General features: G+C 41.2%; 2 protein-coding genes across 3 annotated transcripts in view; one reads left to right on the top strand and one right to left on the bottom strand.

The window, feature by feature from the left end:
- Positions 1 to 15,635, bottom strand: part of Anln (anillin actin binding protein) — a 90,698-nt gene extending 75,063 nt beyond the window's left edge. The window contains 4 exon segments of the mRNA XM_029558980.1: positions 1,172 to 1,548; positions 7,038 to 7,346; positions 9,902 to 10,055; positions 15,449 to 15,635. Coding sequence (XP_029414840.1) covers positions 1,172 to 1,548; positions 7,038 to 7,346; positions 9,902 to 10,055; positions 15,449 to 15,466 — 858 coding nt within the window. The 5' untranslated portion in view covers positions 15,467 to 15,635.
- Positions 15,636 to 15,759: 124 nt separating this feature from the next.
- Kiaa0895 (KIAA0895 ortholog) overlaps positions 15,760 to 19,363 on the top strand; it is a 90,178-nt gene continuing 86,574 nt past the window's right edge. For both annotated transcript variants that reach the window (XM_029558977.1, XM_029558976.1), the window contains exons 1-2: positions 15,760 to 16,007; positions 18,699 to 18,768. In XM_029558977.1, the coding sequence (XP_029414837.1) occupies positions 15,774 to 16,007; positions 18,699 to 18,768 (304 nt within the window). In that variant the 5' untranslated portion in view covers positions 15,760 to 15,773. The remainder of the gene's footprint in view (positions 16,008 to 18,698; positions 18,769 to 19,363) is intronic.

Below are 19,363 nucleotides of genomic sequence, written 5' to 3'. Positions count from 1 at the left end.
AAATAAATAAATAAAAATAATAATTTCATTGCCAAGTACTCAGGAGACAGACCCAAGTAGATCTCTGTGAGTTTGAGACCAATCAACTGGGTGTACATAGCAAGTTCCAGGCCAGCCAGGGCTATATAGTAAGACCATGTCTCAAAATAATAATTACAATAATTAATAATTTTTCATGAAAGGGGGGAATATAGCTCAGTGACATAACACTTGCTTAGCAAGCATGAGGCCTTGGGTTCAATTCCCAGTACCACAAATAATAATACATGAAACAAAGTTTCTTGGTATGGAATTTTTCCACTGTGGTATCAGCATTCCGAAGGCTACAGGTTTGGAGTATTTCAGATTTTGAATTGTCAAATTAGGAATGCCCAACCAACCTATAATACCATAGACTTGATGGCTAATTATAATAAATTACTAAAATCTTATGATTCAGCCAGGCACTATATATACTAAGTGCTTTATGAACATTACCTTACTTAATCTTTTAATAACCCTTGTCCCCATCTTAAATATGGAAAAAGAAGGCTTTACAATATTAAGTAACTTACACACAGTCACATTTTTAATTATGTTTCAGAGCTTGGATTGAATGCAGGTCTAAATCCAAAGCCTCTGTCTACACTGAGTTGTCATGAACACAACATGCTTTTTCCTTTTTAGATTATGGGGTTTTTTTGTTTTTGTTTGTTTGAGATTGCTTTTTAAAAACTACCAAGGTAATACTACATGCATAAAGTAAAAGTTGTAACTATTTGGAAGGGTTCACAGTGAAAGCAGCACCCCTGACATTCCTGTTTATCAGTGTACTTTCTTGCAGACAAAATACTGGTTTATAAGTATCTTTTCAGAAATATTCAGGGTCTTGTATTTATACATATCCATAAAGACACTGTAATGGAGGAATTAGTTTCAGTGTTCCCCTGATGAACATCATTCCACTATTACAAATTTTGGATTTAGATTAAATTAGTATAAAATTTCCATTGTAAAAATGTTACTTTTTCTTGGGATAAGTTACCAAAGTTATAGATTTGACTTTTTATGAAATAAATATTCTAAAAATATATATAAACACACCACATACCATTCAGTGCATACCTACCTACATCTATAGTCATTACCATTCATAACAAAGTTTCTAAAGATGAAAATGGTATTGACTCACCACAGAGCTGGACACTGAGGCATTAACCAACGATGCATCAGCAGCACTTGAAGATGGGGCTTTATTCAATGTGGCATCACCATCCCTTTGGGAACAACATGTAGCTTCCTGCTTAACACTGCTGCTATTGATCCTAGCAGATGCTCCACTTACAGAGGAAAATTTGGATAAACAAGTGGTACCAGGCTGTTCTTGTACACTGTTTTGCTTTGCAGATGAGTAACTTACATCATCTTCCCAGGAGCAAATAGTAGCAGCAAGGTCAGCCAGACGGCCCCTTCTCCCAACTGGGGTGGCTGAGGCATTTGAAAGCAGTGGCTTGGGAGAGGAGGCAGCCTTTTCCTCAGATGGTGATGGTGAGTCTTCCGATACATTATCTAAAAAGGTTTTCAACAAAATAAAAAGCCACATTCAAGAGTTATACATAGTAGCATGATTGCTCCATGAGATTAATAGAATTAAGAACCAGTAAAGAAAAAAAGAGCATAAAAATCTCCTGCATTCACAAAATACAAAGTTATTTAAATCCATCCATCTTTTCCAATCAAATGACATTTAATACAAACTAAACATCTACTTTCAGTTTTTTGGTCAATTGGCTGTTCTAAGATACCATTAATTCAGTAGATAAAGTTATTGCTACTCAAGCATGAGAAACAGCTTGAATTCTAAGAACCCATGCAAAACTGCGCATGGTAGTGTATACACCTTTGCCACACACACATTATACACAAATCAAATCAAAACATTTAAAGATACCATTATATTTAGATTATGCTTTTAGATTTAATTCATAATGCTATAATACTAAACAATTTAAGACTACATATCCTAGGCCCAGCATAGTAGCGCACGCCTTTAATCCCAGCGCTTGGAAAGCAGAGGCAGGCAGATCTCTGGAAGTTCAAGGCCAGCCTGGTCTACCTAGCGAGTTCCAGGTCAGCTGGGGCTACAGGGAGACCCTGTCTCAAAAAGACCCCCCACCCCCCAAAAAAACTACATATACAGGAATATTTGTTTCAAAAATGAACACGACTGATGCTGTATAATGAAAAGTTCTAGAATAATGGAGATATCCTACACCTATACTGTTCAACACAGTAACCATTAGCCACATGTGCTACAGTAACAGAGAAACTAAACCTTATTTTAATTAACTATAAGGGTTAAATACAAAGGGTTAGTGTCTGGAGGGCACAGGGTTAAACAAATCAATCAAATATCTCCCTGCAGTTTCTTCATTTGGAGATCAATCTCAACTAGTGATACTTACCTGGAGGATCTAGGTCTGTATGCTTACAGAGCATGTATAGAAAGATTTGTGGGACTTCCTACTCCACAAATTCAGTTAAGAGAAAAGGTGCCCTCCTTCTATCCAAGGCTTCTACCACTACTTGAATTTTCAGTTCTACCTCTCTAAAACCTTGGGGATATTGTTCCAAATAATTCTTCCTCTCTATAAACCCTTTTCTGCACATAAGCATGCTCAAGTACCATTTAACCTAAAAATAAAAAAGGGCTGGTGAGATGGCTCAGTGGATAAAGAAGCTTGCTGCCAACTTGAATCTGATTCCCCTGACATGCTGGAAGGAGAACTGAATTCCTGCAAATTGTCCTCTGACGTCCACATTCAGGACATGGCACATACAAAGTCAAATACACACAAACAAATAAACAAATGAATAAATACAAAAATGTTAAGTAATAAAAAATACAAACAAGCATCCTCTTCTCAGCATTCAGTCTGATTAGCTGTTGCCTTTCCCTATACAATATTCCTTAAGATTAAACTCCTCTCCCTAAACCAGTGCTCTGAAGTTAGTTTTGCTACTGTCACTGGTTGCTAGTACATACTGTTCAAGTCTTATATTTCTCAACATTTCTAAAATATATCATTCTTTTTCCATATACAGCATTATTCTATCCCAGCTTTTTTTTCTGTATGGCTTGTCCTTCAGTCTTCTGTCAGTTACCTCCACTTGGCTCTCCACAAGCATCCCAAATCTCAAATCCAGTCAAAATTTTCCTAACCATATTCTTCTTGCTCTTAGTAATGTCATCACCAACTACCCTGTCACCGGGGCCATAAATCTGGCCTCTTCCTTCTTCCTCATCATCTACCATCCAGTCACTAACAACTATAAACTTTTTCCTAAATCTCTCAATCCTGCTTCTCTTCACCTCCATAAGCCTTCATCATGATGCACTATGTTACAGCATTAGCCTTCTAAACAGTATTCCTACTTCAACCCTCTACCATGTCTGTGTAACAAAACACCAGCTCTCACATAATGTTCATGTTATCTACTACTATGTTTTTGTTTATTTCTGTGAGAAGAAAGATCTCATTTTGTAGCCCAGACAGACCTCAAACTCATAGCAATCCTCCTGTCTCAGCTTCTTGCATATTGGAATTACAGGCATGAGCCACAATAACTGGTCCTCTGTGCTTTTCACACATTGTTTATCTGTCTAGATTATCTCCATTATCTAAAGCCAGTCATCCTTCAAAGTCCAGTTTACTGAACTTTGTGACTTCCAGAAGTTTCCCTGACCACCACCCTGCAACACCTTTTCATATACCACCATCATTTTCCTTAGAATCAGAACCATCTCTAAGCAGATTCAGTTTTACTGTAATGTTTTATGAATGAGTTTAATAGACCCCTGGCTCTTCTATTTTCTGTCAGAAAGAAAGCTGAAAGGCTTCAGATAATTTATATTTAGTATAAGTTCTCAAACAGTTATTGACTTATTCCCATAGGCTTGTATTACATTTTATATTAAGTATTCATTAGAAAACACTTAATTCAGTGGGGCATGGTGATACATGCCTTTAATCGCTGCACTTGGGAGGGAGAGGCAGGCGGATCTCTGTGAGATGGAGGCCAGCCTGGTCTATAGAGCAAGTGCCAGGTCAAGTGGGGCTAAAGAGAGACCCTATCTCAAACAATTAATAAATTTCCTTTCTTAAAATCAAAGAGGCGTGAAAATACATTCACTGGTTACAGAACATATAGAAATCAATCTAGAACTTAGTGGAACATCCTCCCTACTAGCTAGCTTTCATAGTGCTAGACAGGCTACTGGGGAAAAAAGACATCAATGGTCTTACCCAGTTCTGCATCCTGCATGCTACAACACCAATCTGCCAGGCAAGATTGTGTCCACTGGTATAATAGTGGCATGGCTGTTATGGAGATAAACCATAACTGATTGGATTTGAGGTCTGCTCCACCAGAAAGAATTCAAACCTGATATTGTAAACCTGGTTAATGGTTGGGGAGGTCACAGGTCTAGAGAGGAATCTACTACTATTGTTTTGCTAAATGTATTATGTTGCTAAACTGCTAAATTTTTTGTTTGTTTGCCTGCATGTATGTAAGTACACCCATGTCATGCAATGCCCACAGTGGTCAGAAGAGCATCAGGTCCCCTGGAATTAAAGTTACAGACCTGGGTTGTTAGTTGTCATGTGGGTGCTGGGAACCAAACCCAGGTCCTCTGCAAGAGCAGTCTGTGCTCTTAACCATTAAGCCGCTTTCCAGCCTCCCAAACTGCTTTCTAAGTATCTGTGTTTGTACCCATATGTTAATGTTGCTCTCAAACTAGTCAGAAAAGCTTATTTTTGCAGTGAATAGTAATGCAGACTCAAAACTGGTCAACAAGGTGAGATTAAGTGACTGCTGAATGGTCAACCCTTAATGGGACAGCTATTTTAAGCCCCCCATCCAAGGCTCAGGGAACATCAGAAAAGAGTGGGTAGAATGAATCTAAGATCCAGAAGATGGGAAGAGTCTGAAATGTTGTCTTCTGGATGTGACGTGGGCTTTGCACTCATGAACTCAGAGCAGCTGTGGTTACCTACGCAACAGTAAGCCAGTCAACACTCCAACACGGATTGGGGAGGAACTCAAGAGGCCCCACCCCTAGCTGAGGATCTGATGGCAGGTGATGGCTGCTGGGGAAGGGAGAGTCAATTTCTTCTGGGCTATGGCCCCTGGTAGTGTGCCCATGCTCCAGGGGCTGGCCCACACACATGCACATGCAGACAACATTAATTGGACTCAGTGAGTTACAGTTGGGAGGGGAATGTGGACTGGGGGTTGAAAGGAGGGAGATGGGAAAGTAGTAGATAGAACCAAGGTATTTGTATAGAGAATGAAATTGTCAAAGAATAAAAATATTTAAAATATTTTAATATAATAGTTAAAATTTAAAAAAAAAAATCAAAGAGGATGCCAGTACAGGTGCCAACGTGTCCATAAATCCCACACTTGGGAGGGACACGGGAGTATCAGGAGCTCATTCTCAGCTACATAGCAAGTTTGAGACCAGTCTGCACTAAAAGAGACATTGTCTCAAAAAAAAGAATAAGTCAGGCATAGTGGCACATGCTTTTAATCCCAAGATTGAGGCCAGCATGGTCTACGTAGCAAGTTCCAGGCCAGCTGGGGCTAAGGGAGACTCTCAGAAAACAAAAAAACAAAAAAGAAAGAAAAATGGGGTAGAGGGGAAAAAATCTTAAACTTTCTGTTGTCCAATACTTACCAAAATTTCAATTAGGTAATCCCAGCACTTGGGAGGCAAAGGCTGGTCTACACAGTGAGATTTCAGGCCAGGCAACACTATACAGTAAGACCTAGTCTCAAAAAACTGTTTTCCAGTTAAAAGAAAAAAAAAAAAAAAAAAAAGCATAGTACTGAGGGACTGGAGAGATGGCTCAGTGTAAGAATGCTTGCTGCACAATCATGAGGACTAGAGTTCAGATCCCAGCACTCATGTTACAAGTTGGGTGTCCCACAAACCCCTACAACTCCAGCTCCAAGGATCCAGTACTTTCTTCTGGCCTCCGCATGGGGACAGACACACACCAGCACAAACGTGCATACATTGAAGATATATACACACAGACACACATATGAATCTTTTTCTAAAATGCAATCTATCAGTTCCTTCAGATTGCTTCATCTATTTTGGCTATGTATCCAAATCAAAGAGCTTTATAAACTATAGACAAAAGCACACCCTATGCTTCTGCCAGAGTCTAATCCCAAATTTTTCCTTTCTATATTTTCTCTTCACTTTGGTTTCTTTTTCTTTTCTTTCTTTCTTTCTTTTTTAATGATATGGCTAGTTCTAAATCATGTAGACATTTCTGGGTTTTTTTTTTTACTCACAAGTCAGAACATAAACAAAATTGATTATGACAAAAACAGCACTGGTACATAACCATTGACTTACTTGTGTGTAAGGTGATGATTCAGTCACTTCTTGTTTCCAAAACTGTAGCATAAAAACATGCTTTACAGGAGCTCAATATATCGAGAAGGGGTTGTTGTTTTGTTTTGACATTTCTTTTTTCTACCCTACTAAATAGCATTGCATACCCTAGTCTCTCATTTATTTAGTAAGTGAATCCATGAAATGTTATTTCCTGAATATAGCACTGAGGGTCAGCATTTTTCCACTGAACAGAAAGCAATTCAGTTATTAGGTCAAGCTTTTATGAACCAGTTCAAGAAGCTCATCATCATCTACCTAAATGAGAATGTCTTCTTCTTATGTTTTTATGAATATATATTGTTGGTATACAAATCATTCTCAAATACTTTGGATATAAATAAAACAAAAGCACTTTCCTTTCACAAGTACACTGATAAATTTTTCATACCAAAGTGTATTCCCCCTCCATTTTTTGGGAACAGGGTCTTGCTATGTAATACTCCAGGCTGGCCTCAAACTTACAATCTTCCTGCATCAGACACCCAAGAGCTTGGATCAAAGGTATGTGCCACTATATCTAGCTCCAAACTGAATCTTACCTAAAGACATTTATGGACCATCCCACCAATATGATTTATACCTGCTACATCGTTATCCCAGTGGCGCCGTTGTTCTGCAAGTTTCTGCATACGTGTTTTAACTGAGGAAGTGGCTGTTGCTTCCAACCTTGAGTTCAGCCCTCTGCCCCGGCTGAGCAATGATGCTGGGGCAGTCACAGCATCACTGACAGTAGTTGGTGCTGATGACTGCACCTGAGGAGACACAGGTCTTGGAGAAGATTTTGCAGTAGCTGACTCATTTGGCTGTTTATTTTCCAAGTCAGAAACTTCTACTGCAGTTTTGTCAGAACAGCGTTTTTTTGATGGTGAAGGTTTTGTGCAAGATTTCTCTAGATTCAAAAGAAATAAAAAACATTCAAAATTCTGTAATTTTCACAGCATGAAAACTTGAAGTACTTAAATTAACAAAGCATCAAGTTTCTCTAATACTTTAGCTGATTTTGTTATAAGAAAAAAGTTTACAGTTCCACTTTCTTCCATTAACTTTGAAATATGGCATGAAAAACTTCAGGTAAACTGTAATTTATAGCTTAAAAACCTTGATGAAAAGAAATTTACATTTTCAAGATGTATACATAATTCTTTTTGTAGTCTTAATATAAGAAATAGGGGCTGGACAGATGGCTCAGGGGTTAAGAGCAGTGACTGCTCTTGCAAAGGACCCAGGAACTCCCAGCATCTACATGGCAACTAACAACCACCAGTAACTCCAGTTCTAGGGGATCTGACGCCTTCTTCTGACCTCCTCAGGCACTGCACAACACAGGTGTACTTACATACATGTAGGTATAACACTCATACATATAAAATAATAAATTTTTTAGAAAGATAGAAAATAAAAAGTGCATCAAACAGAATAACCAAGTACTGCAAAGCATTTTCAAGGTCACATCACCTCATCAGATAAGATTAAAAAAAAAAAAAAACCAACCCTAGAGTAGTTACCTACTTAAAGTCAGACAGCTGAGTTTAAGGGTTGAACACAGGTTTTCTGTTTGTTTTTTAATAAGTTTTCATAGACAATAACTAAAATAAAGTAGAAGGGCACCTGGCTTGAAGTTTAGAAGAGAAGCAAGCAGGCACTGAACAAGCAAATGAATTATCTGGTCAATACCAAACAAAATCAGTACAAATAGTTAACATTTTACAATTTAAACTTCTTTTTTTTTGGGGGGGGGTGTCTTTTTGAGACAGGGTCTCCCAGTAGCCCCAGCTGTCCTGGAACTTACTATGTAGACCAGGCTGGCCTTGAACTCACAGATTCACCTGCCTCTGCCTCCCAAGTGCTGGGATTAAAGGCGTGCGCCACCACGCCCGGCCCTACAATTTAAACTTCTATGAACACCTATAAAATAAGTGAAAAAGTCCTAAAGGAGCTATTCAAACACAAGGCATTATTACTTCTACTCAAAAATGAGTCTCAGCGGGGTGTTGTGGCACATACCTTTAATCCCAGCACTTGGGAGGCAGAGGCAGGTGGATCTCTGTGAGTTCAAGGCCAGCCTGGTCTACATAGTGAGTTCCATCCAGGTCAGCTGGGGCTACAGGGAGACCCCGTCTCAAAAAAGACCAAAAAAAAAGTCTCAACGTACCTTTTGGAAAATTAATTTTGTGCATGTGTATATTTGGGTGGTATGTGCATACATGTGTTCACATGTGTGAGCACTATGTGTGCAGGTACACCTGCGTGTGCATGCGCATGGAGCAGTGAGAGATTGACATGGGTGTCTTCCTCAGTTGCTCTCTACCTTATCACCTTACACACTGAGATAGGATCTCTGGCTTCTTGAACTCAGAGCTAACCAATTCAGCTAGTCTAGATAGTGAGTTTGTCCTGGGGACCGTGTCTCTGCCTCTTGAGCCCTTGCCATGCCCGTCCCGCATTTACACGGGTATTAGGAATCCAAACTCCAGTCCTCACACTTGTGTACAGAGACAGAATTGAAGATGTAGTTCAGTGGAAAAGCACTTGCCTAGCATGTGTGAGGCCCTGGATTCAATCCCCACTACCAACCAACCAATAAATAAATAAACAAATAAATAAATGTAATTTTTTTTAAGTTTCAAGCATTTACAAGTCTTTTTGTTGCCTTGTTCAACCCAGAGCTACCATTTGAATTAGCAGTCAGCTATTTTGGCACTGCTAAGGTAAAATATATCACACTATTGACAATACACTATTACGGTACCCCTTTATTATTCTTCCTTTAGTTTTAAGGATAACTGGAATTGAAAAAAAATAAAGTTCAATTGACTTGAAATATTTGTTAAGCTGGGTATGGTTAAGCACACCTGTAACCCCAGCACCTTTCAGATGGAAGCAAGGGATCAGGAGTACAAGACCAACCTCAACTACATAGTGAGATTGAGGCCAGTCTGGGCTTCATGAGACTGACATAAAAACTTTTAAAGTAAGAAAATAGAAAAGGAAATGTATGATAAAAGAAACTGCTCCATCCTGACAGATTATATACCTAATACAGCAACCCTAAAATTGAACACAGGTGGGGCTGGAGAGATGGCTCAGCAGTTAAGAACATTGACTGCTCTTACAGAGGACCTGGGTTCAATTCCCAGCACCCACATGGCGGCTAACAACCATCTGTAACTGCAGTTCCAAGGGAATCCAACACCTTCTAACCTCTGTGGGCATTGCACCACATGGGTACACTTACACACATGCAGGCAATACACTCATACACATAAAAAGGCCAAAATAATGAATAAAATATTTTTAAAAAAATGAACAGAGGGCTGCTCCTGACCCAGAGGCTGCTGCATTTCCCCCCGAAGACTTTGGTTCATCTACATGCATAATTATTTGTTTGGGGCTTATGTCCTCCAAAAAAATATGCATTTTACTTCTCCCCACAAAGTCTCTTACCTTCTCCACTTGAAAGTGGCTGCTGATTACTTGCTTCTGAAAGTGGCTCTCTGGTTCGCTTAGCATGTGGTGCGGACCTCACTGCTGCTGTGGGCCGCTCAGCCATTTTTCTCTGAAGATTCTCTCGTCTGGCACGGGTTCGTTCAAGCAGTTTCTGTATTATATCAGAGTGTTAAAATACAAGGCTAGCCAAAGGTTTACAAAACCTCAGGTGTCCTCTAAAATCCTGTTACGTAGGACAATAGTCAAATATACTTCATAGGTAAAATCCCAAGCAATTGGACCAAGATTGCACCTCAACGTCAAAATTACTATAATATTCAGCATGAATAGTGATGAGCAATAAAATATGTACGTAAAAGTTTTACTGAATTTTTGCTATTTTCATACAATATAATTGGATGGTCTTTAGATCCCTTCACCTATAGCCACCTGCCTTTATTGCCCTCCACCCTATTTAATGTACCTATTACATATATAATAAGGCCTACAGAATCTAATTTGTGACCTCAAATGTCATTCAGTGTGGGTCCATCCACTGAGCCTGGCTAACCTACCAAGACTCCCATGCTTGAAAGAGACTAACTGCCCCTCCCTGCAGCCATTCGTGGCCACAATTTCCTTAGATAGAGTTGGAGCATCTTACCCACTTCCTCATGTCTATGTTGGGGTTTTTTTCAGAATTGAGTTTGCATGGTAGTTGTGTATACTCTCACTGTTGCTGTATATGAGTAACTGACCAGCTCTCTGGAAGATATTAATTCCTGCATGTTTTCTGCACCACTGAAAGATAAAATCTGGGACTTAGGTAATGAATCAGTCAGTCAAGTGCCTGCCATGCAAGCTGAAGACCTGAGTTCAGAGCCCCCAGTACCCATGTAAAAGTCAAGCATGATCTATAATCCCAGCCCTGGGAAAGAGCAGGGACAGGAGGATTCCTGAAGCTTGCTGGCCAGTCAGTCTAGTCAATTAGTAAACTCTAGGCTGGGTGAAAGACTCAGTCTCAAAACCTAAGGTGGATGGGATAGAGAGATGGCTCAGTGAATTCAGATCCTAGCACCTAGCTCAGAACTGCCTGGAACTCCAGCTCCAGGGGAGCCAACACCCTCTTTTGGCCTCTGCAGGTACATGAGCTCACATACATACACCCACAGACAAACACACATACATACATATAATTTAAAAAATAAAAAATGGGGGTTGGAGAGATGGCTCAATGATTAAGAGCATTGACTGCTCTGCTCTTGCAAGAGGACCTGGGTTCAATTCCCAGCACCCACATGGTGGTTAACAATCATCCAAAACTCTAGCTCTAGGAGACCCAACACCCTCTTCTGACCTCTCTGGGCACTGCACAACACAGGTGCACTTACATACATACAGGCACTACACTCATACACATAAAAATAAATAATAAAGAAAAAAATAGTCTTTTTTTTTTTTTTTTTAAATGTAAGGGAGGCCAGGTGTGGTGGCACACACCTTTAATCCAGCACTTGGGAGGCAAAGGCAGGCAGCTCTGTGAGTTTGAGGCCAGCTTGGTCTACATAGCAAGTTCCAGGCCAGCTGGGGTTACAGGGAGACGCTGTCTCAAAAAGACCAAAAAAAAAAAAGCCTGAAGATGACTCAGCAGTTAAAAGCACTTGCTGCTCTTGCAGAGAACCTGGGTTTGGTTTCCAGCATACACTTGGCGCCTAACAACAATCCCTAACTCCAGTTCCAGGGGATCCAATGTCCTCTTCTGACCTCCAGGGGCACTGCACACATGGGTGCACTTACATACATGCAGGCAAAACACTCATCCAAATAAAATTAAAAATGAGTAGTGGTTTTTTTTTGGTTTTGGTTTTTTTTTTTTTTTTTTTTTGCTTTCAATCAAGTATGGTAGGCCACTCTTTAAAATTTTATTATGTCTATGAGTGCATTGCCTGCATGTATGTAAGTGCACCCATGTAGTGCAATGCCCATGGAGGTCAGAAGGCGCTGGATCCCCTTGAACTAGAGCTACAGATGGATGGTTGTTAGCTGCCACGTGGGTGCTGGGATTTGGACCTGGGTTCTCTTCAAGAGCAGCTAGAGCTCTTTAACCACTGAGCCAACTCTCCAGCATTGGTAGCCCACTCTTATAATCCCAGCACTCAGAAGTCAGAAGGCTGAGGTAAAAGGAGGCAGAAGAAAGATCATGAGTTGGAGGCCAGCTATAGAGCTAGTTCAATCTAGCCTGGCTATATAACAAGATCCTGCCTCAAAGACTGAAAAAAAAAAAAAAAAAAAAAGACTAAATATTACAAAGCAGTTCTCTGCATTAGGAATATTTTCTAACCTAAAGTTCATTGAAAGAAGTGGCACTAAATCCATTTATAACGTATGATCATTTCCTCTGCAATAAAACATCACTTCACAAAAACTAAACTAGCCGTTACATCCATTCATGGTCATGCCCACATTCCATTCTTCTCAGTTGAATGCTTGTGAGTCAGTGGAGTTTCAGTTACCATGAGCAATGGTTCACTACAGAAGAATGTGGTTTTGCCATTCAAACACATACAAGTGTTCTATTGTTTACATTGAATTCAAAACTCCCAGATGTTAAAATAAAAAATATTCTAAGGTGTAAAATAAAGCTTTTAAGTGCCAAAGTTTCTTAATTGAAGAGTAATATCAAAATTACATAAACCTAACTACTCAGTGAACATAAGCAGACCTTCCTTATATCGTGAATTTTAAAATTCTTTTAAATATATTTCCCTTCAAAAAAAATAAAAATCAGCCAGGCATGACAGCACACACCTGTAGTCCCAGCACTTGGGAGGCAGAGGCAGGCAGATCTCTGTGCGTTCAACGCCAGCTTGGTCTACACAGTGAGTTCCAGGAGAGCTGGGGCTACAGGGAGACCCTGCCTCAAAAAGACAAAAAAAAAAAAAATCACACCTTCAGGAACCACAAGGTGTGAAAGGGAAAGTAGAGTTGGGAAGAGGGAAGAATTAGAATAAAGTATAATGCCACTTATGTATGAAAATGATGTAATGAAGCACATTACTCTGTACACTAACTTAATTTTTTTTCAATTCACAACTTCAACAGGGTGTGGTAATGTATACGTATAATCCAAGTATTCTGGAGATGGAGGCAGGAGGATCAGGAAGTCAATGCCAGCCTCAGCTACATGGCAAGTTGTATAACAAGTTGATGGCCAGCCTGGGATAAAGGAGACTGAAATGGGTAGCAACAGGGGAGATGTAACTCAGCTCAGAGGTAACAAAGCCCTAGGTTCAATCCCTAATGCCCAAGACAAAACAAAATAAAAACTGTAAAATAATTTGCACTTAATATGTCCTATTCAGCAAGATGTTATTAGATTTGTTTGATGTTGGGGTGAATATCTCTGAATAGGAAAAATCAGTGCATTTACAAGGTGACTCAGCTCTGAAGAAACTAGAGATCAGCTTGCAAACTGGAGATCAAATCTGAGTTCACGAGGCAGAGAAGGCAGGGAAAGTGAGAATGTGCAGACAACATCATGACAGCAGGGAGATAAAGGCCTGAAGAGAAGACTGTTTACCATGGCCCTGGCATGTCTCAACAGGAATAATCAAGAGAATTAGGCCTAATGTCCTGGCACTGATGCTATCATGTTAACTTCTTTTCTATGTTTTTGATGACACTGGTAACTAATCACCTTGGGAGAAGTGAGAAAAATAATCTCTCAGATAATTTCCTGTGTTTCATGGTATTTGAGCAGGACCCTGGTTGAGAAAGTCATTTTATTCTGACATCCAGTCCTTTGTGGACAAGAAACTTTATCAGAATTTCGTTTTACAGTGAAAAACTGTTAGGAATGCTATCATAAAGCAGCTAGTGGTTGGAACTAATTCAACTAATATCCTCATTACCAATTAAGGAAAAGATGTCAAAGCTGTTATCCCAACTGCAACAGATCTAGCTTTCTATAATATAAACTACCATTAGGCCATGCACATTTCTAAAGACATTCTAAAATGATCCAAACAGGAAGTTTCTTCAGAGATTTGTACTAGCTTCAAAATGACATTTTAAAGTAAAATAAAGTACAAATTTTCAACCAACTTTCAAAGTGTTTTGCTCCTGTCAGTTACTAAGGAAAACATAACAGTTTTAAGTAATTTTATTCTTTTGGCAACATAAAATAGCCTTTAAGATATCAATGTAATTTAAAATTGTGATGATTTTACTGGCTTGCAAATTTCAAAAACAAATGTGTTTTCGAAAAAATATTCAAGCTCACACAGGGAAACACACATACACATAAATTTATTTTTAATTTCAATGTAAGTGATTAAGATATTTGGTGCATGACCAGTCCTAGTCTTGAGAGCTACTACAAATTATGTTTTAGATATTTCTATGTGAATTTTTAAGGCTACTAAACTGGCTTTCCTCAAGGTAACTGAGGACTTGAAAGGGAGAGGGGAAAAAAAGGTAATCGTCATGTTGAACCCTTTATTTGTCAAAACCTTTAATTACTGTCTTAGCTTGGGAAACTGTAACTACAGCACCCAAAATAATTTATGACTATCTTCTGCAACATTTTTCAATCTGGTGCAGACACTTTAGGCCCATTTTACAGCAACTCATAACATAAACTTAAAGTCTGCCCAACAGCTTAAAGAAAAGGGGAACTTCCCCGGGAGAAGAGTGAACAAACCAGCCACAGGCACTCGTGCTTGTGTCTATGAGCCCTTATCAAGATGCCAATACTGAAAGTAAAGGGGGCAGTATTCACAGTGCCGTCTATACTCCATCTCCAAGGAATAAAAGCCCAGGAAGACACTGTAGGATGCAATGCTACGTGAACACAAGGAGGTCTGCTTCCTTCGTGTTTGACATCACAAGCTTATAATTTCGGCTTGTCCACGCTGGGGTGGCTAGCACTGTTTCAAAGTGTCAATTCTGGGCGTGAAACTTTCAATTAGCAGAGCGATCCTGTTCAAGGAGCTCGAGACTAAAACAGCGGCTGCAGCACCTGCTGGTATGCAGTCCGGCTGTCACTGATCTGCAACCTCGGCTCCAGGCCCCGGGATCCCGGGGGTCCCTTTGCACTGGACTCCAGGCAGAGTCTTGAGTCACGGGGCAGACTCCATCTGCTATTCCAGCTTTTCCAGCAGGACCTGTTAGGTCAGGCTCCAACCCTCAGTGCACCAGCGGAAGGCAAGACGGACAACAAGGAGGGGCGGGGGCCGCCTAAGTAGCCAGGAATCCCAGGACAGTCGAGCACGCCTAGAGGCCAAGCACAGCGAGTTCGGGACCAGCCTGGACTACGGGAGGCCCTCTCCTTCCCCTCCCGCCCCGCCCCGCCCCCAAAGACAGAGCCAGAGCTTTCCTCTCAGTCTCCCCAGGAATCACCCAGTGGCTCCGAGCCCCGCCGGCGCAAGACCCCGCGGCTTCCGGCCGGCAGTGCGCTCGCTCTGCGCACGCGCCGCGCTGCCAGCCGATGGGCCGCAGGCTGACGGCCAGCCCGGCCGGGGGTAGGCAGCCGTCACGGTTCACAGCACCCGCAAAAAGCCTCACCTCGGTAAACGGGTCCATCGCCCCAGGCCTCACGTGTGGACTACGAGACGGTGGATGCGATGGTTCAAGTTCAGGAAAAGGAAAGAAGTGAATGTGGGCTCCGCGCAGCTCCTAGGGGAAAGCAGGGATCCGCCGGGCCGCTGCCTCAGAGAGCCTCCTCCGCTCGCAGCCTCCAGGCTCCGTCAGCCTGCTGCGGCCGTTCAAATTTGAATTTCAGCGCCTGGACGGCGCGCATGCGCAAAGGCCGGGCGGGGCAGGGCGGGCCGCGCTGGGCCCCAGTCCAGCTCTCCCCGACTCGGGTCATGTGGGCGGCCTCGGATGGGGCATGTCCGCGGCCGCGGTCCGGCTCAGCCTCTGCAGTGGTCCAGGAGGCTCCATCTGTTCTAATGCCCATCGGGCGGCGGAAGGGGCACGCCCGCCCCCTTGCCGCCCTCCTCTCTGGTCCGCTGGTCGGTCCGTCTTCACCCGAAGTCCCGCTTCAGGGATGGCTCTGCAAGCTTGGCCCCTCCTGAGGGGCTGCTGGGAGGGCAGAGACGGCGTCGCAGGGATGGGACTCCTGGTAGGTTGACCAGGCTCCGGTGGATGCACACACTGAAGGACATCTGGGCACCCTAACCAGACTCTATAGTATTTTGTATGCAACAGAGTTCATTAAATTGGGGGGGAGGGGGAGGGGAGGTGCAGATAGAGGAGGGGATCGAAATACCATCAAATTATGCTGTATGAAAATTGCAAAAACTTAACAGAAAAAAATTTTTAAAAGAATTAAGCTGGGCGTGGTGGGGTACATAGTCCCAGTACTTCGGAGGCAGAGGCAGGGGGATCTCTGAGATCAAGGCCAGCCAGGTCTACATAGTGAGTTCCAGGCCAGCTGGTTAGAGTTGAGGCTCTTATCTCCAAAAAACAAAACAAAACCAAAAAGTGAAATTCGTTATGTAGTTACGGATTAGATTTGTTTCTTGCAAGTCTGTGCTGGAGATTATAAAGTCATAGTTCAGGATTTGTGCATCAGAAAGTTAACACCCACATAGATTCCAGAATGATTGCCAAGTCGCCAAAACAAAACGATTACGCCAAGGTGTTCAGCATCTCTAATGTTTCTATCTTAACAGTCAGTAAGACTGTTTCACCAGTATTTTTGAGTTTCTTTTCCTCTTCCTAGGACGGTCTAGAGGCACTGGCCATGAACTACCTTGTAACACAATCATAGGCTTTCCTCCAAAACCGCCTCCCAAGAAAACTGTCAAACCCCTGGTAATAGAATTAATTGCCTTTATACTAACAATGGCCAGGAAAGCACCAGGATCTGTGTGTGTGTGTGTGTGTGTGTGTGTGTGTGTGACAGACTTCAACAGGTTGGCCCTGTGAAACCTAAAGTCCTTATCAGAATGTCTAAAAGAAAAAATACCAGCAAAGCCTACAGAGATTCTGTGTGTGCTGAATGTGCCTGTGGCAGGATCAAGCATGCTTTCCTTATTGAGCAGAACGTCTTTAAAGTGTTGAAGGCACAAGCCCAGAGTCAGTTAAGATATGAAACTTGGAGTCAGCCAGATGGCAAAACTAATGGCCTGAGTTCTATCCCTGAAACCCACACAGTGGAAAGAGAACCAAGTTCAGCAAATTGTCCTCTCATCCCCACCCCCACCCCAACACACACACACTAAATAAATGTAAAGTCAAAAGTTTTAATGGAGCTTTTCCTCATAATGCAAGATATTTTGGGGGGGGGGTCTTTTTTTTTTTTTTTTTGTCTTTTTGAGACAGGGACTCCCTGTAGCCCCAGCTGGCCTGTAACTCACTATGTAGACTAGGCTTCGAACTCACAAAGATCCGCCTGCCTCTGCCTCCCACTTGCTGGGATTAAAGGCGTGTGCCACCATGCCCAGCCATAATGCAAGATTTTTAAAAATCTATAGATTGTAATGTAATGAATTCTGGGCATGGAGTAGGAGAAACTATGGCTTCCACAAGGATCACAGGCCCTCAGGACTTAAGCAAATTGTTTAACTAGCATGTGTGTGTTTGCTAACCTTTTGAGAAGTTACTAATTCCTTTGAAAATATAAAGCTGACCTTTCATTTAGAAAACGAACATAGAATTTCATGAAGTTGATAGCCACCAGGTTAGAGGTTAGTAATCTCTGACTTAGCCTTTTTGTGTTTAGCGTACTCAGTTGTGTAACAGGAATAATCAGCCTCCTAAGTTCTCAGAGCTGTTGGGAGGAAAAACTGAAAAATGGGAAGGCAGAAATCCAAAAATATTTTTCAATAAATAATGCATTATCTAAGCATGTGATGTATGAAATTATTGAAATTTAAACCCAAACTTGCTACTTACAAGCCCAAGGGAGAGGATGCCTGAATTTTTTTTCTAGAGCTACACAGAAAAGGGGTGTGGGTATTTGGGGTGTGGTTGTGTATGACAACCTTGGGAATGAGTCATGAGTCATTGGAAATTTATGTAGCCGTTGTGCCTTCTGGCTATTACCTCTGTGAGCCTTGGTTTCCCTATAAACTACAATTTGACTCTAGTCAACAAAGATAAAGCAGTATAGCTACTCTAAGCTTGCAGTTTATCTTTCCTCACAATCCTCCTATGTCCCTGTTCTTTATCTTGATGCTGGTGGTGGTAGTAATAGCAACCACCACTACCATAGCTCCCTTGTGTGAAGCACCTGTGTTATGCCAGAAACTAAACTGCGTACTCAAGGCCCTCTCCTAGGGTGCTGCAATTGTCGCCTAACATGTCTCCTTCCATTTTTGACCCATAAAAGTTCATTATTAAGTTTATAAACTGAAATAACTTCACACTTTAAAAATTGTTGCTGGGTGTGGTGGCACATACTTATAATCTCAGCATTTGAGAGGAGGCAGAAGAATCAAGAGTTCAAGGCCAGCCCTGTCTGAAGAAGAAAAAGGAGGAGGAGAGGAGGAGGAAGAGGAGGACATAGGTGTGACTATTTAAGAAGGCAACCAAGAATCTGAAGCAGAGAAACTGAGCCTGGAAACTATTTTCCTCTTTCAAAGATCTGTTCTTTCAGACACAGGAATTAGTTGTGTCTCTTGCAGATAAAATTTATTGGATAGCCAAAGAGCCACAACAAAAAAAAAAAACAAACTGGTAGCATTAACTTTAGAAAGACATTCCAAAATAAATAGATATATTTCCAGTTAAATTTCAAAATACATTCATGCACGTTCTCGCTTAATTGACAGAATAATACAATAGAATAATTATTTGTATTTTACAGGGAGAGAAAAGGCCAAGACTTAACCAGAACACAGTGGCAAGAAAAATCAGATGCAAGTTTTCCAACCCAGGTTAACTGGCTGAAGGGTTATCTGACTGTATTCTTTTACATATTTATTATAATGAAGAAATAAGAATTCTAGAAAGTTATTATTGAACTGGGAATGATGGCACAAGGTTGAGGATGATCTCAAATTCAAGGTCAGCCTGGGCTACATAATACGTTTCAGGCCAGTCTTGGCTACATAGTAAGATCTTGGTCTCAAAAACAAACGAAAAGGTTTTTTGTACAGGTGGGTATAGTGGTAGTACATGCCTGTAATCTTGGCTACTCCAGAGACTAAGGCCAGAGGATCACAAATGTGAAACCAGCCTGGGCAACTTAGTAAGATTCTGTCTCAAGATAAAAAACAGGCTGGGAGGGCTGGGAGTGTGGATCTGTGAGCAAGTACTTGTGCAGCATGTGAGGCTCTGTGCTCAATCCCTAGTTAAAAAAAAAAAAAAAAAAAAAAAAAACCACCTACACATTACCAGTGACAGGTTGTTTATTATAATCTGTGCTGTTAGTGCCTTTTAGTATCATATAGTTTTTTTTTCCCCTTTCCTAATTTAGTCAATGAAATTTGTTTGGATTTTTGTTTTTATTTATTTATTTATTTATTTTAT

This window comes from Nannospalax galili, unplaced genomic scaffold (genome assembly GCF_000622305.1).
Source record: "Nannospalax galili isolate Female #2095 unplaced genomic scaffold, S.galili_v1.0 scaffold1149, whole genome shotgun sequence".
Lineage (NCBI taxonomy): Eukaryota > Metazoa > Chordata > Mammalia > Rodentia > Spalacidae > Nannospalax > Nannospalax galili.
This window is presented reverse-complemented; position numbering and strand designations above follow the sequence as displayed.